This window comes from Sturnira hondurensis, unplaced genomic scaffold (genome assembly GCF_014824575.4).
Source record: "Sturnira hondurensis isolate 20B ecotype Veracruz unplaced genomic scaffold, ASM1482457v3 Scaffold0000167, whole genome shotgun sequence".
Taxonomy (NCBI): Eukaryota; Metazoa; Chordata; class Mammalia; order Chiroptera; family Phyllostomidae; genus Sturnira; species Sturnira hondurensis.
Genome location: NW_028072798.1, coordinates 7,262,492 through 7,277,787, shown reverse-complemented (window position 1 = coordinate 7,277,787; position 15,296 = coordinate 7,262,492). Strand labels below are relative to the sequence as shown.

The following is a 15,296-nucleotide window of genomic DNA, read 5'->3' as shown; positions in this document are numbered from 1 at the left end:
TGGAGAGAGCGCTCCCGCCCCCCAGGGAGCCCTCTCGCTGCGCCCTCACTGGTACTCAGTTTTCAGCACTAAAAGGGGAGGCTCACAGGTGCTCAGTGAGCAGCCCCAGGTCACTGGGTGGCCAGGCACTCTGGCTCTCAATGCAGGGCTGTCCCCACCACTCCACAGTGACTACAAGGACAGAGGACAGGCCTTGAACCTAGGGAGCCCACTGTCCCACTGGCAGTTTGGAGAGAGGCAGAGCGAACGATTATTGGCCCTGTGTGAGCAGTGAGTGCCTGAGGACTGTGGGAGTGTAAGAATTTTCTTCTTTTGTAGTATTTTTCTACAGTGAAAACTTTCCTACATGTACATTTTCTACATTCTTACATGCTTCTTCTACACTGCCATTTCCTATAATAAAAATTATCCCTAAGTAAAAGTACTTTAAGAGACTAATTTTTAATGAATTGTTAGTTATATATTCTCAGAGAAATACTTTAAGAGATCACAGAATCATTTACAAGAATATGTTTAATCGAAAATCTGGNAACGATTATTGGCCCTGTGTGAGCAGTGAGTGCCTGAGGACTGTGGGAGTGTAAGAATTTTCTTCTTTTGTAGTATTTTTCTACAGTGAAAACTTTCCTACATGTACATTTTCTACATTCTTACATGCTTCTTCTACACTGCCATTTCCTATAATAAAAATTATCCCTAAGTAAAAGTACTTTAAGAGACTAATTTTTAATGAATTGTTAGTTATATATTCTCAGAGAAATACTTTAAGAGATCACAAAATCATTTACAAGAATATGTTTAATCAAAAATCTGGTAAGAAGATAGCATGTTTTATATGGAATGTTAAAATAGTTTTGCAAATGATAATGTCATTTCATGGATGCTTTGGAGAAAGATAAATAAACTCAGTGGATTTTAAAGAGGAAAAAAACAAACATTAAAACCAGGTCTACTCAACTTTCTGGAGCTAGAAACGACCCTTTAAGATATATCTGCTGCTCAATTAATTTACCCTTGATGAATTACTTTATTTTGTGTAACAAACTGTTCAAAATTTCTAACTTTTCAAATTTGGGTGCTTGTTACACATGAACATGTTTTGCTTTTCCTTACCGCCTGAAGACTGAGGTAAGACACAACCTCTTCCTGAAACACGCATGATTTTAAAATGCCAACGCAATGTGAAACTGCAGACTAACTGTGATTCAAGTATATTAAAGCAGGATAATTTGACTTTCTTTTTTCCATAAAAAAGAACTGACTGCATTAGTAGGGAACGGCACTTAGAAAAATGGTGGAGAAGGACACCTTTACCTTCTGTGAAAGGGAGAGAGGGGCAGGGGGCCCTTGCTTCTCAACAGACAGCTCTTTCATCCCCAAAGGAAAGGCTTCAAGGAAGGAAAGGCTTCAAGGTAGGGAGAAGGAGAGTGCAGGTAAGCAGGAAAAAAAAAAAAGCCTCGCTGGCAGCATGGAAGGCCTGGGCCAGCATTTCCCCTTTCCCTGGATCTGGAGGTTACAACGCTGTATGCACAGACCCCATTCCTCTAACGGTCACTGTCATTTCCCCGAACACTCTAAAGGACCGCCACACCACTGTAAACCACGGTGACGACAAGGACAGGCGCTCTCCCATGCCTGCAGGCTCTGGCAGAAATGCTGGCACTGCCACCTTACCAAGGTACAAACCTGTGACGGGACTGTGCGGCTTTCCTATCACGTGGCCAATGCACTCGTTCATCAAAGCTTGTAAACTCTAGGACCCAGAGCAGACGGGAGAGGGGGAGACAGAAAGAACACTCTCGATTACACGACTAGCACAAATGAATCTTTCAGTGTATTTAAAAGAACGTGCTACCCCTCGGTATTTTCAAATAAAATGGGCATGAGTAGGAACTAAACACACACTGTACGTAATCTGAAACACTGCACAACTCTGGGTTTGTAAGCAAGAGCAGAAGCACACCCAACACTCCGCAACGTGCACAGCAGGGGTGCCTGTCGTCACCTCCACTGTCTGGAGGTAAAACGAACACACTCACATTTCAAACATCATCTTTTTGATCTGATGGAATTTACTGAAGTAACAGTGATTATATTTAACATTTCATATCACACTCTCAAATGACACACTGTGAAGTGAACTAGCTCACCCCTGACCTTCAGTACGTGCTAGAAAGCAGCCGCAGAGCCCGCAGTTAATGATGGCGACCCTGACCGGTGCTTCAGAGGGGCCTGGCCACAGTGCAGCCGGGCACTGACGTCAACCTGCATGCCCGCATGGTCACGTAAAGAGCACTGCGTGTCTTCCTACGCTCTTGATGACTCTGGGCTTTTTAACAACTCAGTTCTCAATATGAACATTATATAAAAAATACTTTAAAACTACCATTAAGCATAAAAACACACAATCAAGAACAATCATCAAGCTGATTGTTTTTTAAAGGAAAAAACTTCAGAATACTCCTACCAGGAAGTCATCTTCCGGTAGACCAGAAATGAAGGCAGGCTCAATGGCTTGCAGAAAGTCAAAACCTTGAGTCGCCCACCTGTAATGAAGAAGTTCACCAATCACAAAACCACCGGGAAAATGTCAGAGCAGTTTTAGTCGGTACAGCCCTGAAACGTGATGTAATTGGGAATTGACTATCTAGGACAGAACACATGTATCGTCTTTCTATAAATGCCTAGGATTGAGCGTGTCTATAGCATGTTTTGGGACAGACAGACAAAAATGGCTTGTTGACAAAGAGACTGGTTACCAGTCTGTTTCCCTGCACTCTGGTAACAGGCTTCAATTCCGTGGGGGGGGACGTCAGCAATCAGAAAGACCTATCCAGGGAGAATGTGAACTCCCTAGAAGATAAATCATCTGGGAACAAATTTTTTAAAAAATGACCACCAAAAAGTTTTCAAAATGCTCCTTTTTGTGTCACCTGCTCAGAGACCCCACCCCCCACCCTTCAAATATAAGATGGAAGTCCTGCCCACCCCACACATCTCAGGAAGGTCACCCACTGGGTCATTACCGGGGTCTGGTGCCTCTCCCGCTCTCACACTTCGTTAGAACATAATTCATCCACTTTCGGGCAAAGCTTATGTATTTGTCTCCAATCTTCTGTCTAAACACTCCAGACATCAGGCGAACAACTTCTTTATGATACTATAAAATTTCACGTATGTCAAAATTAAGAAAATTATTATACAAATACCTTAAACACTGTAATGCTACATCTGTTTAAAATGACTTTTTTCTAAAAACAAAAAGCAAAATCCAATTAAAAACATGTTCTGGGAACAGCACAAACAGTTAGAACACAATGTCTTCAAACAGACTTTCCCCAACGTCTGCCCCACAGGTTTACATTAACAATGCGCCTTTATGGTATCCAACACCTCTTAAAAGGAGGTTCCAAATGCAAGTCGACAGCTACCACCACAAAGCGAAAGCCTGGCAGCGACACGACAGTTAAAAGTCAATGGGCATCTCTGATCCTCGGCAGCGGCGTGGATGACATTCTTGGCTGAGCTGTGATTACACCCAATAATCAGCTCTGCACACGAGACACTCCCGTAATGACTCACAAGGCAACTGCTAAGTCGTGCTGTGGTCTCCTCCTGCTCTGCACCTACCTCAAACCCAAAGTTGTACCCCTGAATCATGGCTTCTCGGTGGTACTGCTGCAACGTGACAGATTCAGCCTCGTCGACTTCGGCATCAAACTCTGAAGTGAACAGGCGGTCCACTCGGTCAATGGCATCACTGATTCTGCTGCAAAGCTCTAGCGCATCATTCTAAAGAGTCCCAAACCACAATTAATCCAAAACGAAGCAAATCATGCAACACTTACGTGTCTTAAAGGAAGGTTTCTCTCATCATCCTCCACACAGACATAAACCAGTACAGTATTTGTTGGCCACAGTTATTTTGGTTATTCCAAAGGAGTGACCCAAAACAGAGCAATTGTATCACTTTCATTTTTACTAGGTATTCTTGAACATCTTATGAAATGCAAGAGGGAAAAACCCGTTTCAAATGGTAACACCTAGTTGCAATATGGTCTCAGAGCAGACGGGGGGAGGGGCGTCAAGCGTCAACAGTTCACATGCCGACCGCCCGCAGCTCTTGCTCTGGGCGCTGCTCCAAGGCAATCAGGGTTTCGCGCCCAGCAAGCGCACTCACGGTTTATTTCTAAATGAGCTCCACGACAGGACCATTTCGCCCTGTCCTCCGTAGCCCCTGCCACCCTAGCTCTGGGGTTCCCAACTAGACCCCACCCACCCCTCAGGGAACACTGGTACTTCTGGTTGTCAAAACCGGAGGAAGGGTCACATCTATTCTCGCCTCCCACGTGGAGGCCAGGGATACTGCTGGACATCCTGCACTACACAGGACAGCTCCACAAAGCAAACAATTACTGACCCAAAATGTCAACGGTTCCCGCTCTGTCATCTCATTCAGCAATATGACAACAGCCCCAAACTGGGCTCCTTTCCTCCCACCGGCAAACATGCCCCTTCGAACACATGGTCTCCATCAGGTGGTCCCCTTACACATCATTCCAAAGCACTCTCCCTAAATCTTCAGCAACTCCCCAGGGCTCAGAGAGTAAAATCTAAGATCTCTCCACAGCCTGATCGCACCACCTGACTGTATCAGCCTCATCTCCCACGACTTTCCACTGTGCACAGCAAGACCACCAGACTCTCTGACATTCAGCGAGCATTCCCCTGGCCCGGCCCATGGACCCCAACGCCTGCACGTTTCCCTGGGAGCCCCTTCCCAGCAAGCAGCTTCTGAAACCCTCTGCGCCAGAACGCTTCCCCGCTGGCTCGTCCTGGTGCTGCCAGGAGTCTCTCACCTCTCCCCTCCCTACAACCTCGTGGGACCACTCAGGTCCTTAGGCTACAAATTCCTTACACTCGAGAACGACCAGCATCACTCCTGACACCTGACCTATCATTCTGCACTCCCCAGAGTTCCCTGATTCACACCAAATGAGGAGATCCCCTGCCCTGGTACTAGAGGGGAGGACAGTCTAAAAGAGGCGATGCTGGTAGGTAAGAGCAGTCGGAGGGACTGGAGAAAACCACGCCCATCGGACTCCCCGTAACTGAGAAGTGCTTCTTCCCGCAGAAGACAAGCCTCCCGTGACTGGGAAGACGTGACCAACGGCCTTCGGGACAATGCGGATGAGGTCAAGACTGGGACATGGGGCAGGACCCAGGATGTGGAGCAGGACCCAGAAAGTGGCAAACCCAGGAGCTCACGAGAAATGAAGGCCCAGCCCCAGCCCGCTGCAAACTCTGAGGCCCGTGTGCCTGCCTACAACAGGCGCGCTCTGTCACAGTTCATTTGGCTGATGGGTTTGTTACATGAAAGAAGAAAATAAATCTTCTTCCAGACTACATACTACTGGAGTACCTCCGGTAAATATACTGCCGAAGAATAAAAAGTTGGCTTAGGAATGAAGAGACCTACATTCCAATGTCAACTTTTCTCCTAACTGACCATGGGACCGCTATGAGTCAGGTAGCTTCAAATCGCCACCCCTGCTAACCCTGAGGCTCTACGGTCCCCAGGAAAGACCCGGGAACTCGCTGGTTCAGACTCGGAGACATGGTCTTGGGCAGAGGAAGGTAGGGGGAGGACAGCTGAATGGCATCGCACCGCAGCACGCCTGCTCCTCGGCAGGGCCTCCGAGCGAGACCAAACCAGCTGCGCCCGAGCCGACAAGAAGTACCTTGAGCTGCTGCAGCGCTTTGGCAATGACCGGCAGGCTGGACGTCTGCTCCTGACGCAGCGTCACGAGCCCCTCAACAGACTGCTGGAAGGCTTTTCTCTGAATCACGAGATTAGAAGACTCGAGGACGACTAGTAGAAGATTATCCACCTGGAGGGAAAGCGAGCGTGGGGGCTAAAACCAGGCACAGTTACAGCCTTCCCATTCGAGTTCAACCTCATTGGAAAGCAGTGCCAACCGCAGGGTTGCCAGGCCGACAGCCATCCAACCAGGACAGCTGCTGTCCAGCCAGGCTGCTCCCCTGAGCAACGCGCCGCAATGGGCACCAACGTCTGGGACCTTCAGCACAGCGGCAACAAGTCCCAGGGACAGAGCCACATGACGCCCCTGAACTACCCCAGCACTCCAGGCAGCTCAGCCCGCCTGGAGCCGTGTGCGTACGTGTGTGGGAACAGCACGGTAGGTGGCACATGCAACTGTGAGAGTGGGGTGAGCTGGGGACCTTGACTGAAACTGTAAGAAACCAGACTTTATCCTTCTTATTCTTTTAGTAGTTTGAGCAGATCTGTGATGTGGTCAGATGTATGTATTAGGAAGATCATTCTAGAAGTAACAAAACAAACACCTGCAGAAGTACGGGGCAGGAAGGTGCGAGTTGAAGCAGGGAAACTAAGGGGGGGAGGGTCACTGCGACAGTCCAGGAAAAGGGGCAATGTGGTGTGACCATGGGGATGGCTGGCAAGGCAGAGACAGGGTAACTGACCGGAAACGCTCTGGGCTTGCTCGGGCCAATTAGCCGCAAGGGTTGGAGGCTGAACGCACACTAACCCCACACACTGGCTCACACGGCCAAGCGGACTGAGCGCACTTGCCAAGATGGGGTGCACCCAAGAAGAGCACACCTGCATTCGGGGGTCAGGGGCTGGGTGCTCCGCCCGGTCGGGCTGGGTTTAGGGGCCCAGGAGCACTTGCTAAAACTGCCCCTAGCTGAACACGGAACACGAGGAAGCTGCTAATGGTTTTACCTAGTGAGTCACATAATTATGGGGACTCTGCTAGGCAGGCAGGTGACAGACTATACTACACAAATGCAAACTAAGTGGCCAGTAAACCAGAGTTCCTGGAGAACTAGAACTACGGTTTCAGCGAGTAAGGTCATTTCTTTGAGATCATGGGTGAACAGACCAAAGGACATGGCTGAACTAAGAAAAGATAAATAAAGTATTTCAAATAGTCCAGTACAGTTTAACACACTTACAGACTTGGATGGAATGTTTAGCACAAGCAATGCTACAAAATACAAAACTGTCGGCTGCACTGCCAAGGCCTGTTTTGGGGAAGTGTGTGCTTGAGACGCCCATGGCAGTTAAACCCGCCACTCGGGAGCTGCTAGGAATTCGTCTTCCCAGGAAGAACTCTCATAAGAAGCAGTGAGGGAGGGAGGAGCGGCAGGTGGGGCCTGGGAGGGGGGCACACCTGCATGCTTCTCAGGGTGTCGACAGTCTCCACCTGAGGCACAACTTTGATCAGCGGGGCCTCCCACGTGGCCCAGCTACCCTCTGCATCCCGCCCATGGTCGCTGGGCTTGGTGAGGAGCAGGTAGGCATCGATCAGCACATCGTCCTTGGAGGAGTCCTTCCCCGCGGCGGCGCTGAGCAAATGCAGCAGGATGCCCTTCTCCTCGGCAAGGGTGTCCGGAACAAAGAGCTGCAGGTTTTCCAGGCCAGGAATCTGTACCTGGGGACAGAAACGAGCCAAGATCCAGAATTAAGAAATGTCATAAATTACAGGACCACTATTTTTTTTAAAAAAGAAAAAGACAAGCAGGTCTGGGAAGAAGAGGTGGAGGCACTGAACCAGAGCGCAGAGGGGCCGCAGCTGTCCCGTCCGTGGGACTGGAGGAGAACCCCACGGCTCCCCCGCCCGAAAGGGCCTCCACTAGCTCCTCAACCTGTAGCAGCAGAGAAAACGCCGCTCCGGTGGGGAGGCCGCCTGAAACCGCCTGGGCCCGCAGCAGCTGGCGATGGCGTCTCTAAGCGGAGCTGCTCCCAGGCAGCAAAGCCAGTGGTGGGAGGGTGGCCGAAACCTCCCCCCACAGAATCCCGCTGAGTCTGTGCGGGTGACGCCTTTGAAAGAGGACATCGCCTGACTCGGTGCAGAGGAAACACTTTCACTCGGAATACATGGTGACGGTGCCCTACACCTCACCCGTGCCTGTGGGCAGCACATGCTGCAGGCGTCGCCTCCAGTAACAACGTCACAGAGACGCTAAATGCACCGAGTCTCAAAGAGCTTAAATGAGAGCAGAGACGGCAACTCAGAGAGTGGCTGAGTGACATCGAGGACGCCAAAACCCACGTAGGGAGTCTGAACTGTTTAGGAAACGTGAGGGTGAAAGACAAAACAACTATTAACACCAGCATATTATTTTATGCACATTATTTTAACTATGTATGTGAAACTAATTTAATGAATAAACAGTCTGAGTGAATATTTGCTTATTTTATCTGTATTCTTAAGATATCAAGTGTGAAAAACGTGGACTTCTAGTCTTCTAACTGGGGTCAGCATATGGCCCGGAAAGCCAAAATATTTACTATCTGGACCTTTAAGACACCACTTTCCTGTTTTAGGGTGAAGAGAGACAGATACAATACTTCAATTATACCATGCTAAATATTTACCTTAATGTACTGTTTTGATTTCAGAACATCCAGAAGGTCTCTAACTGGAGCTGAAAGTATGAACTCAGCAGCTACTTCTAGGTCCTAGGATCACAGTCACAAAGAAGCTTCTTTAGAGTTGGCTTTTTAAAAAACGAGTCGCTCACAGTCATCAGCGAGAACGGCCCCCTCACCTTTCTCAGCATCTTGGCGAACCCCAGGGCTTTGGAGGCCCGCTCCCTGGCCTCGTGGAAGAGCTCCTTCAGGGCCCGACTGATCTCGATGACCGACCTCCTGCAGGGGACGAGACCCAGTGAGGGTGTGGCAGGGCGGGAGGATAGACGTGAAACCGTGAAGATGGAGCAAATCTGAACCACGTTAATAAAGACTGAAGATCCTATAAATGCAAACGTATCCGCGATGTTCAAAGGCTGCTCCACACAGTTTTCCAAAAAGTGTCTGTGTCCTCTCAGTATGTGGGGCACACTTAACAACCTTCAAATAGCAGTAAGCTCAATTTTCCAAACAGCGCATTACAGTGTTTCCCGAGTATACACTCTTGGCTCCCAGTTCACATTCTAACTAGAGGGTATATACCCACTGGCGGCCAGGAAATGTTTAATGACTGGCTCTACCTGAAATCGTGTCCACGGCAGTGTCTGCGACACTGGGGTGCTGAGATGCCACCACAGCGGGTCTTAGGTGGCCAGTCTGGCAGCACTGAGCGCCAACTCAGGGGAGAGGCGAACCGCCTACCATTGGTCAGTGGCCCCCAGGACCCAGGACAAGCCAGCCCCTGCACCCACTGCGCATGAACGGGGTTTCAGAGCTGCCCTGACGAACACTCAGAGCGTCAGAGCCGTCCAGACACTGGTGCACTGTCTCAGTTCCCGAACTCCCATTTTTGGTGTAGCCCCTCCACCGAGATCCCGAAGCATCAAGGCCTCTATAAGCGGTTCACTGTTTCTCAGCCACTCAATGCTGTTCAAGGAGGGACTCTGTGGTGACCACTGTCTTTATCTGCGGCCTGAAAGCACCCCAGGTGTTCTGGAGCCCAACCTGTGCCTCTCATCAGACACCGGATCATCAGACTCCGGAGAAGCCGGTTCTACCTGAGCACAGCCTGAGGTCCAATCCCATGACACTGCTGAAATGGCCACAAAACGGCTCTGTGACTGACACACGTGCTGCAAGGCCAGCGACTTTACATGCTGCAGCCTGAACACATCTGCACGGAGGTGGAGGAGACGTAGCAGACGAGTAAGCCACGGTTTCAGGCACTTCAGCCTGAAGCTCAACAGAAGGAATAATCTAACCATGACAGCAATAAACATGCAGCAAGTGTCAATTAAAGGCATTAATGGACTGCTAAAAGGGTACGATTAAAAACATTCTGGGGACTCGTGGATAAATTCTATTCCACTTGTTTTTAGCCAACTGAAACTATGTGCTGTTTCACTATTTTTATTAGGCTAAGTAAGTCACTGTCCACAAATCATACCTAAAGAACCACATGAAAAGAAAATACAGAAATAAATCCCTTTAGGTCTATTACCCAAGTTCATAGAGCACAACAACTCAGCCAGGTGCGAGTCCAGCTGGCTTCAGGCTCATTACCGAGAACTAAACGGGAGGGGAAAGAAAACGCAGCATCCACCTTATCTCGTCCGAAGCGCAGCTGTCGTCGGCGCCGGTCCAGAGCACAGCGCAGCGCTCCTGCAGGCCGGACTCCAGAAAGGCCCCCGTGGACTTCAGCAGCATGCCCGCGATGTCGCTGCAGGGACAGGACGGCAAGTGTGAGCTGGGGACACGACGGTCCTCACTCTCCCAGTTTTGAACGAGGAACGGAAAGGTGTGGCTACTGTTTCAATAGTTTAAAAGGAGTGACTGAGAACTTTTTAATAGAAATCTGATTGACATGAAAAGGCAGGGCTCCTGATGACAGCATGTACCCACCTGTGTTCTGGCACCACAGTTTTTGTTAAAAACCTTAAAACCTTGCATTTCAGCCAGGACGGCTATGTAATTATGACACAAATGTTATTTTTACCCTAAATAAATGTTCAAAATGATGTAAAATCAACTGAAACATGTATCCTTGACAAGCTTTTCTTTTTTCATTCTCACCCAAGGACACGCTAACCGATTTCAGAGAGAGGGGAGAGAGAAAGAGGGAGAGAAACATCAGTCGTTGCCTCTTCCCACCTGCACCGACCAGGGACTGGATGCACAACCCAGGCATGTTCCCTGACTGGGGAGCAAACCTACGACCTTTCAGTTTATGGGACGACCAAGCCATACCAGCCAGGGCTGACATGATTTTTTTAAAGTTTAACGAACTGAATGATAATTTAAGACAACAAAGTGGAATAATTCCTTATATGTAACTTTTTAAAAATTTCTCTCACAATTAGCTTTTCATGGCCAATAAACATGAACTACTATCTGTAGCTGATGGCGCTCAGCTACAGACGGAGGTATTTGATCATGAACTCTCAACACCAGGATTGAAACATGAAGACGGGGGCATGGGACACACCCGAGTGCAGTGGAAGCCCAGCGGCAGCTGGCCCACTGCGACGCTCAGGGGAGAGGCCCCACCTAGGGAAGCAAGCAGGTCCCGGGCCCGCAGCCAGCACCAGGGAGCAGCGGCGGGGGTCCGTCGGGGGGCCATCCGGGAGAAAGACCAACCCGGCGGAAGGCAAGGCTCAGTGGGCCAGGGGTGACGCAGAGTTAGAACCAGTGCAGCAGTGGTGAAAACAGGGCTCCATTGGGAAGAGACTGAGGGCGGGGGAACAGGACCCCCAGAAGAGCAAGCGTCCTGATCAAAGGGAATGAGGGTGTGTCCTGTTGGAGGGGGGCAGGGCAGGGGCACCGGGCATGGAAGCACAAGAGACCAGGGCGGGGGACGGCCTCAGACGTCATGAGGACTCAGACGTCATGAGGACTCGCTGACCCGCTCCTGGAAGGCAGAGGGCGAGCTGTAAAAACCACCGAGTGGGAAAGTGCCCAATGAGAAACACGCGTTTGAAAACAAACAGCAGCACACAGGGACATCTAGGAAGGGTTTCCTCAACGAGTACTGAGTACCTGTGATGTACTACGTAGCAGGGACAAAACGGGCAAAACCCTCACCGAACGGAGGACACAAAAAATAAATGAAAAAGAAAATACACAGTGTTTCAGACAAGTGTCATATGGAGAGAAATACAACAGGAAAGGAAGCTAAGACGCGCTTGCAGGTACAAACTTCCATTTTAAATCCGGAGAAGGTAACATGGGGACAAAGGTGTATGTGAAGGAAGCAGAGCAAGGAGAGGTAGAGAGAGCTGGGGGGGGAGGGGGGGCGGTCCTGGCAGAGAAACAGCAAGGGCCAAGAGCCGGAGGGGGCGCAGGGCGCAGGGGCCCCCGTGAGAGGCAGGCAGGAAGCCGCTGTGGCTGGGCAGGAAGCACAGGCGCACAGACAAGGCTGATGAGAAGTGAGCCCGTGAGACCCTCACTCTCCCCGAGTAAGAAGGGGAGCCGTGGGCCTATGGAGGAACTGCACAGACGGGCGCTGTAACCCAGTCCCTCCGGCTGTGGCGGAGCTACTGGGATGAAGGGTGGAGGCAGAAGCTGGAGAGTTGGGGCAGCAGTGCAGGAACCGACAGCAGGGCCGAGTGGAAACGTGGGGTGGGGAGCAGAGACCGGCTACGGGTCTCTCCTGAGGGACGGCCAGAGGGAGGAGAGGCGGCGTGAGAGCCACGGAGAGCACTGGGGCTAAGCCCACGGCCCCGGAACCCGGGAGACCAAGCACGTGAAGCAGACCACTGTGCTGGCACGACCACCGCCCGAGAACCAGACCACGACAGGACCGGCAGCCCCGCGGCAAGGCGAGGAGGCAGCCCTGGGATGCACAGCGTGGAGGGAAGGCCAGAGGCTGCGCTGCACGGGCTTCAAAGGGAAAGAAGAAAGACTGGCAGGGGAGTGAAGGGCCAGGGGACCACATGGCACCGACTGACAGTGAAATGGACAGTCGCCTTTTTAAAAATTTTCTTCAACTCAGCTTGATAGCCTAAAAACAGGTAGCGTAAACAGAAAAAAACACAGACAAAGCAGAATTACAAGGTTAAGCGTGGGAGAGACACTGGAAATGGCATTGGCCGTACCCTTAATAAGGCCAACTCTGGGGAAAGCAGCACGCCACCGGGGGTCGCAGCCGCAGGGCACAGAGCTCGAGGCAGAGCGAGCTCACCGCTCACTCAGACTGGAGACAGAGGAGACAAGAAAACAACTGGGGGTTGGGGCAGGAGCATGAAGCAACACTGAGCGGAGGCAGGTCGAGATGAGAACAGCAGCTCGCTCTCTGAAGCTGGAAGACCAGGCCACTCCTGTGGACGCTGAAGCCCTCCAGAGCCTTCCACGAGGGGGCGGGAAAGGAGCAGGGAGCACCGGCCCACAGGGAGGGGGGACAGAGGGGACGCTGACGTGCACCTGAGTTCAGTGCCACGTCTTGAGCTCCGGACCCGTTTACTTTCCAGAGCAGACAGGCCGGGGACCACACTGTCCCCTCACGTTTTTCCTGTTCTCATGTCTAACCTTCCCTCATCACGTGCACACCCGCTCACAGAGACCCTGTCACCCGCACCACACGTCCCGAGGCCAGAGGCCCACAGGCCCTCGGGGGTCCTGCCCCACCTGTGCGCTACAGGACACTGGGCAGCATCCCTGTCCCTGTCCACTAGGTGTCAGGAGTCCCTCACAGCTGTCACACTCCAAACTGCTTCCAGACATTGCCTGGTGTCCCGGGGGGAGGGAACAAACACCCCTGGTTGACAACAAACACGGGTGAGGGGCACAGAGATATGAACGAGGGCCGTTTTCCCGGAACTCAACCTCAAACAAGCACGAGAGAGAGCTGGAGGCAGCCTGGGAGCGGGAGGGAGGGAGGGAGGGAGGGAGGGACAAAGGCAGACGGGGCCCCGGAGCCCCGGGGCCCCAGGGCTCCTACCAGAAAAGCGTTCCAGCCTGGGCCTCTCCTCCGCGGATGTAATGGGTTATTTCTTTGGTGAAATTCCACTCTTTTTCTAACAGATTTTTTAAACTGTGGGATGCTTGAGGTAACTGCTGCAGCATCTGGATCCAGCTCCTCATGTAATCAAAATACACCTTAAAACACAAACATACAGAACAATTTGAGAACAGACTTCAGTGCCTCCCAAGGCTCAGCTCGGTTACACCGGACGCCACATGGGAAGGGCGGGACGGGAGAGGGCAGCCCAGGCACACTGCATGCCGTCTGCTGGTGTCCGAGCGAGGACATTCTCGAATCGCGTAACCCACCTCCTCGGCAACTTCACACATTCTTCACAAGCCCTTCAGACTACTCAGAAAATACCTAAAATGCTCACAATGTATGGAAAAGTGCAACCAAGCGTTCCAGCAATCAAAATAAGAGCCCCCAGAAACGTCACTGACACACTACAAACGTCACTGCTCCTGTAAGGGGCTCGTCCGATCGCTTTGACTTTTGCAGCAGCTTACGTGTTGAAAGGAAATGAACACACTTTGCACCACCATTGTGATACAATTTTTCAAGGTTTACGACATAAATTATGAGCTATAACCAAAATGCCCAGCTTTTCTGAAGTGGGGTTTATGGCCACAAGTCCTATCACAGCTCTCCCGTTCCTGAATGCCCATTGTGACTTATCTGCTGCTTCGTGGGGTTTCACCATCAAGCGGCTCTTCTCACGAGGGGCTCACAACTGCTACGTCACAGAACACGCTGGTTCTCTCACTGCAGGGCGTGGCGGGCTGCACACGCAGGGTGTGAGCTCCACGCCGCCGCCCTTGGCACTTCCAGGCGCCACGGCACCACCTTCTCATGCTGCGACACTGGCATGAAGACACCTGAACAGCCTCGTCCACTTGTCAGCACGCTCTGCACACCCTGAAGGGGACTGGCGGTCGCTGCTGAGACGTTCACAGGGCTCTTTCCCGGGCCTTGGATTTCAGCATGTCATCGGGTTACGTCCTCAGGGTCACTGGCAGGAATGCTCTGAGACCTATAGCAACTTTCCATGGGCAAATTCCACGTCTTGTCTTCATTCCAAGAGAACGGTCTCCTGTTGCGTCTCTGGACGCTCCCGGGCCCTGTTCCATCTGGGCACAGGCCCTCGGTTCCCAGTCCTGAGCCTGGGATGCACATGGCTGTGTGTGTGGAACCTGAAGTTACGGGGCTGCCCGGCTCTCATCCAATGGACATGGGAAAGGAACAGATCCCAGGCCACCGAGGGCGCCTTGGCCGCCCCAGCTTCCCGGCCACAGCCCACCAGGGCCCCCGCCTCACTGCATGCAGAGGCCACTTCCCCGTGCCCCCACTGCCACTGCAGCTGCTGCTCCAGGCAGGACATGTGAGAACACGACAAGGGAATGCCCTGAACCCTCCAGACTTCTCTGCACTGCTTCCTGGGGTGCCTGCAGCCGCCTGCCGCCCAGACTGCACTGGTGGCCTTCCCTGTGGGGGGGGGGTCCCCTCCATCGCTCTTCTTTCAGTTCAAGTGACAAGGGGCTCAGAAACACTCCATCTGACGTGTATCAGTCAGGATAAACAAGCGTCAGCATTTTGTCCTGTCAGAGAGGGTATTTTTTTCCGTAAGAAATGATACATCACAAAGTTCATGTCTACTTTGTTTCTTCACCTCTCTCTCCTCCATCCTCAGGGGCTATAAGTTATGACTTCAGTGTGTCCACCTTTCGTGTACATGCTTTTTAAATCAACCTGTCACATACAGTGTGTAGTAACTACATCACATAAACTGCTGGCATCACTGTGTGTAAGTGGTCAAGGGGCGCACAGACGCTGGGCTCGCAGGTGCAGGCCGGCGCCCCTGCCGCAGGGAAGCCTCTC

General features: G+C 51.5%; 1 protein-coding gene across 2 annotated transcripts in view; it reads right to left on the bottom strand.

Annotated features, from left to right (window-relative positions):
• MAP3K4 (mitogen-activated protein kinase kinase kinase 4) overlaps window positions 1–15,296 on the bottom strand; it is an 88,406-nt gene that overhangs the window by 18,900 nt on the left and 54,210 nt on the right. For both annotated transcript variants that reach the window (XM_037059227.1, XM_037059287.1), the window contains exons 6-15: window positions 13,395–13,552; window positions 10,062–10,178; window positions 8,599–8,698; window positions 8,426–8,509; window positions 7,218–7,478; window positions 5,742–5,891; window positions 3,631–3,792; window positions 3,027–3,160; window positions 2,468–2,546; window positions 1,687–1,753 (exon numbers count right to left, since the gene is read on the bottom strand). In XM_037059227.1, the coding sequence (XP_036915122.1) occupies window positions 1,687–1,753; window positions 2,468–2,546; window positions 3,027–3,160; window positions 3,631–3,792; window positions 5,742–5,891; window positions 7,218–7,478; window positions 8,426–8,509; window positions 8,599–8,698; window positions 10,062–10,178; window positions 13,395–13,552 (1,312 nt within the window). The remainder of the gene's footprint in view (window positions 1–1,686; window positions 1,754–2,467; window positions 2,547–3,026; window positions 3,161–3,630; window positions 3,793–5,741; window positions 5,892–7,217; window positions 7,479–8,425; window positions 8,510–8,598; window positions 8,699–10,061; window positions 10,179–13,394; window positions 13,553–15,296) is intronic.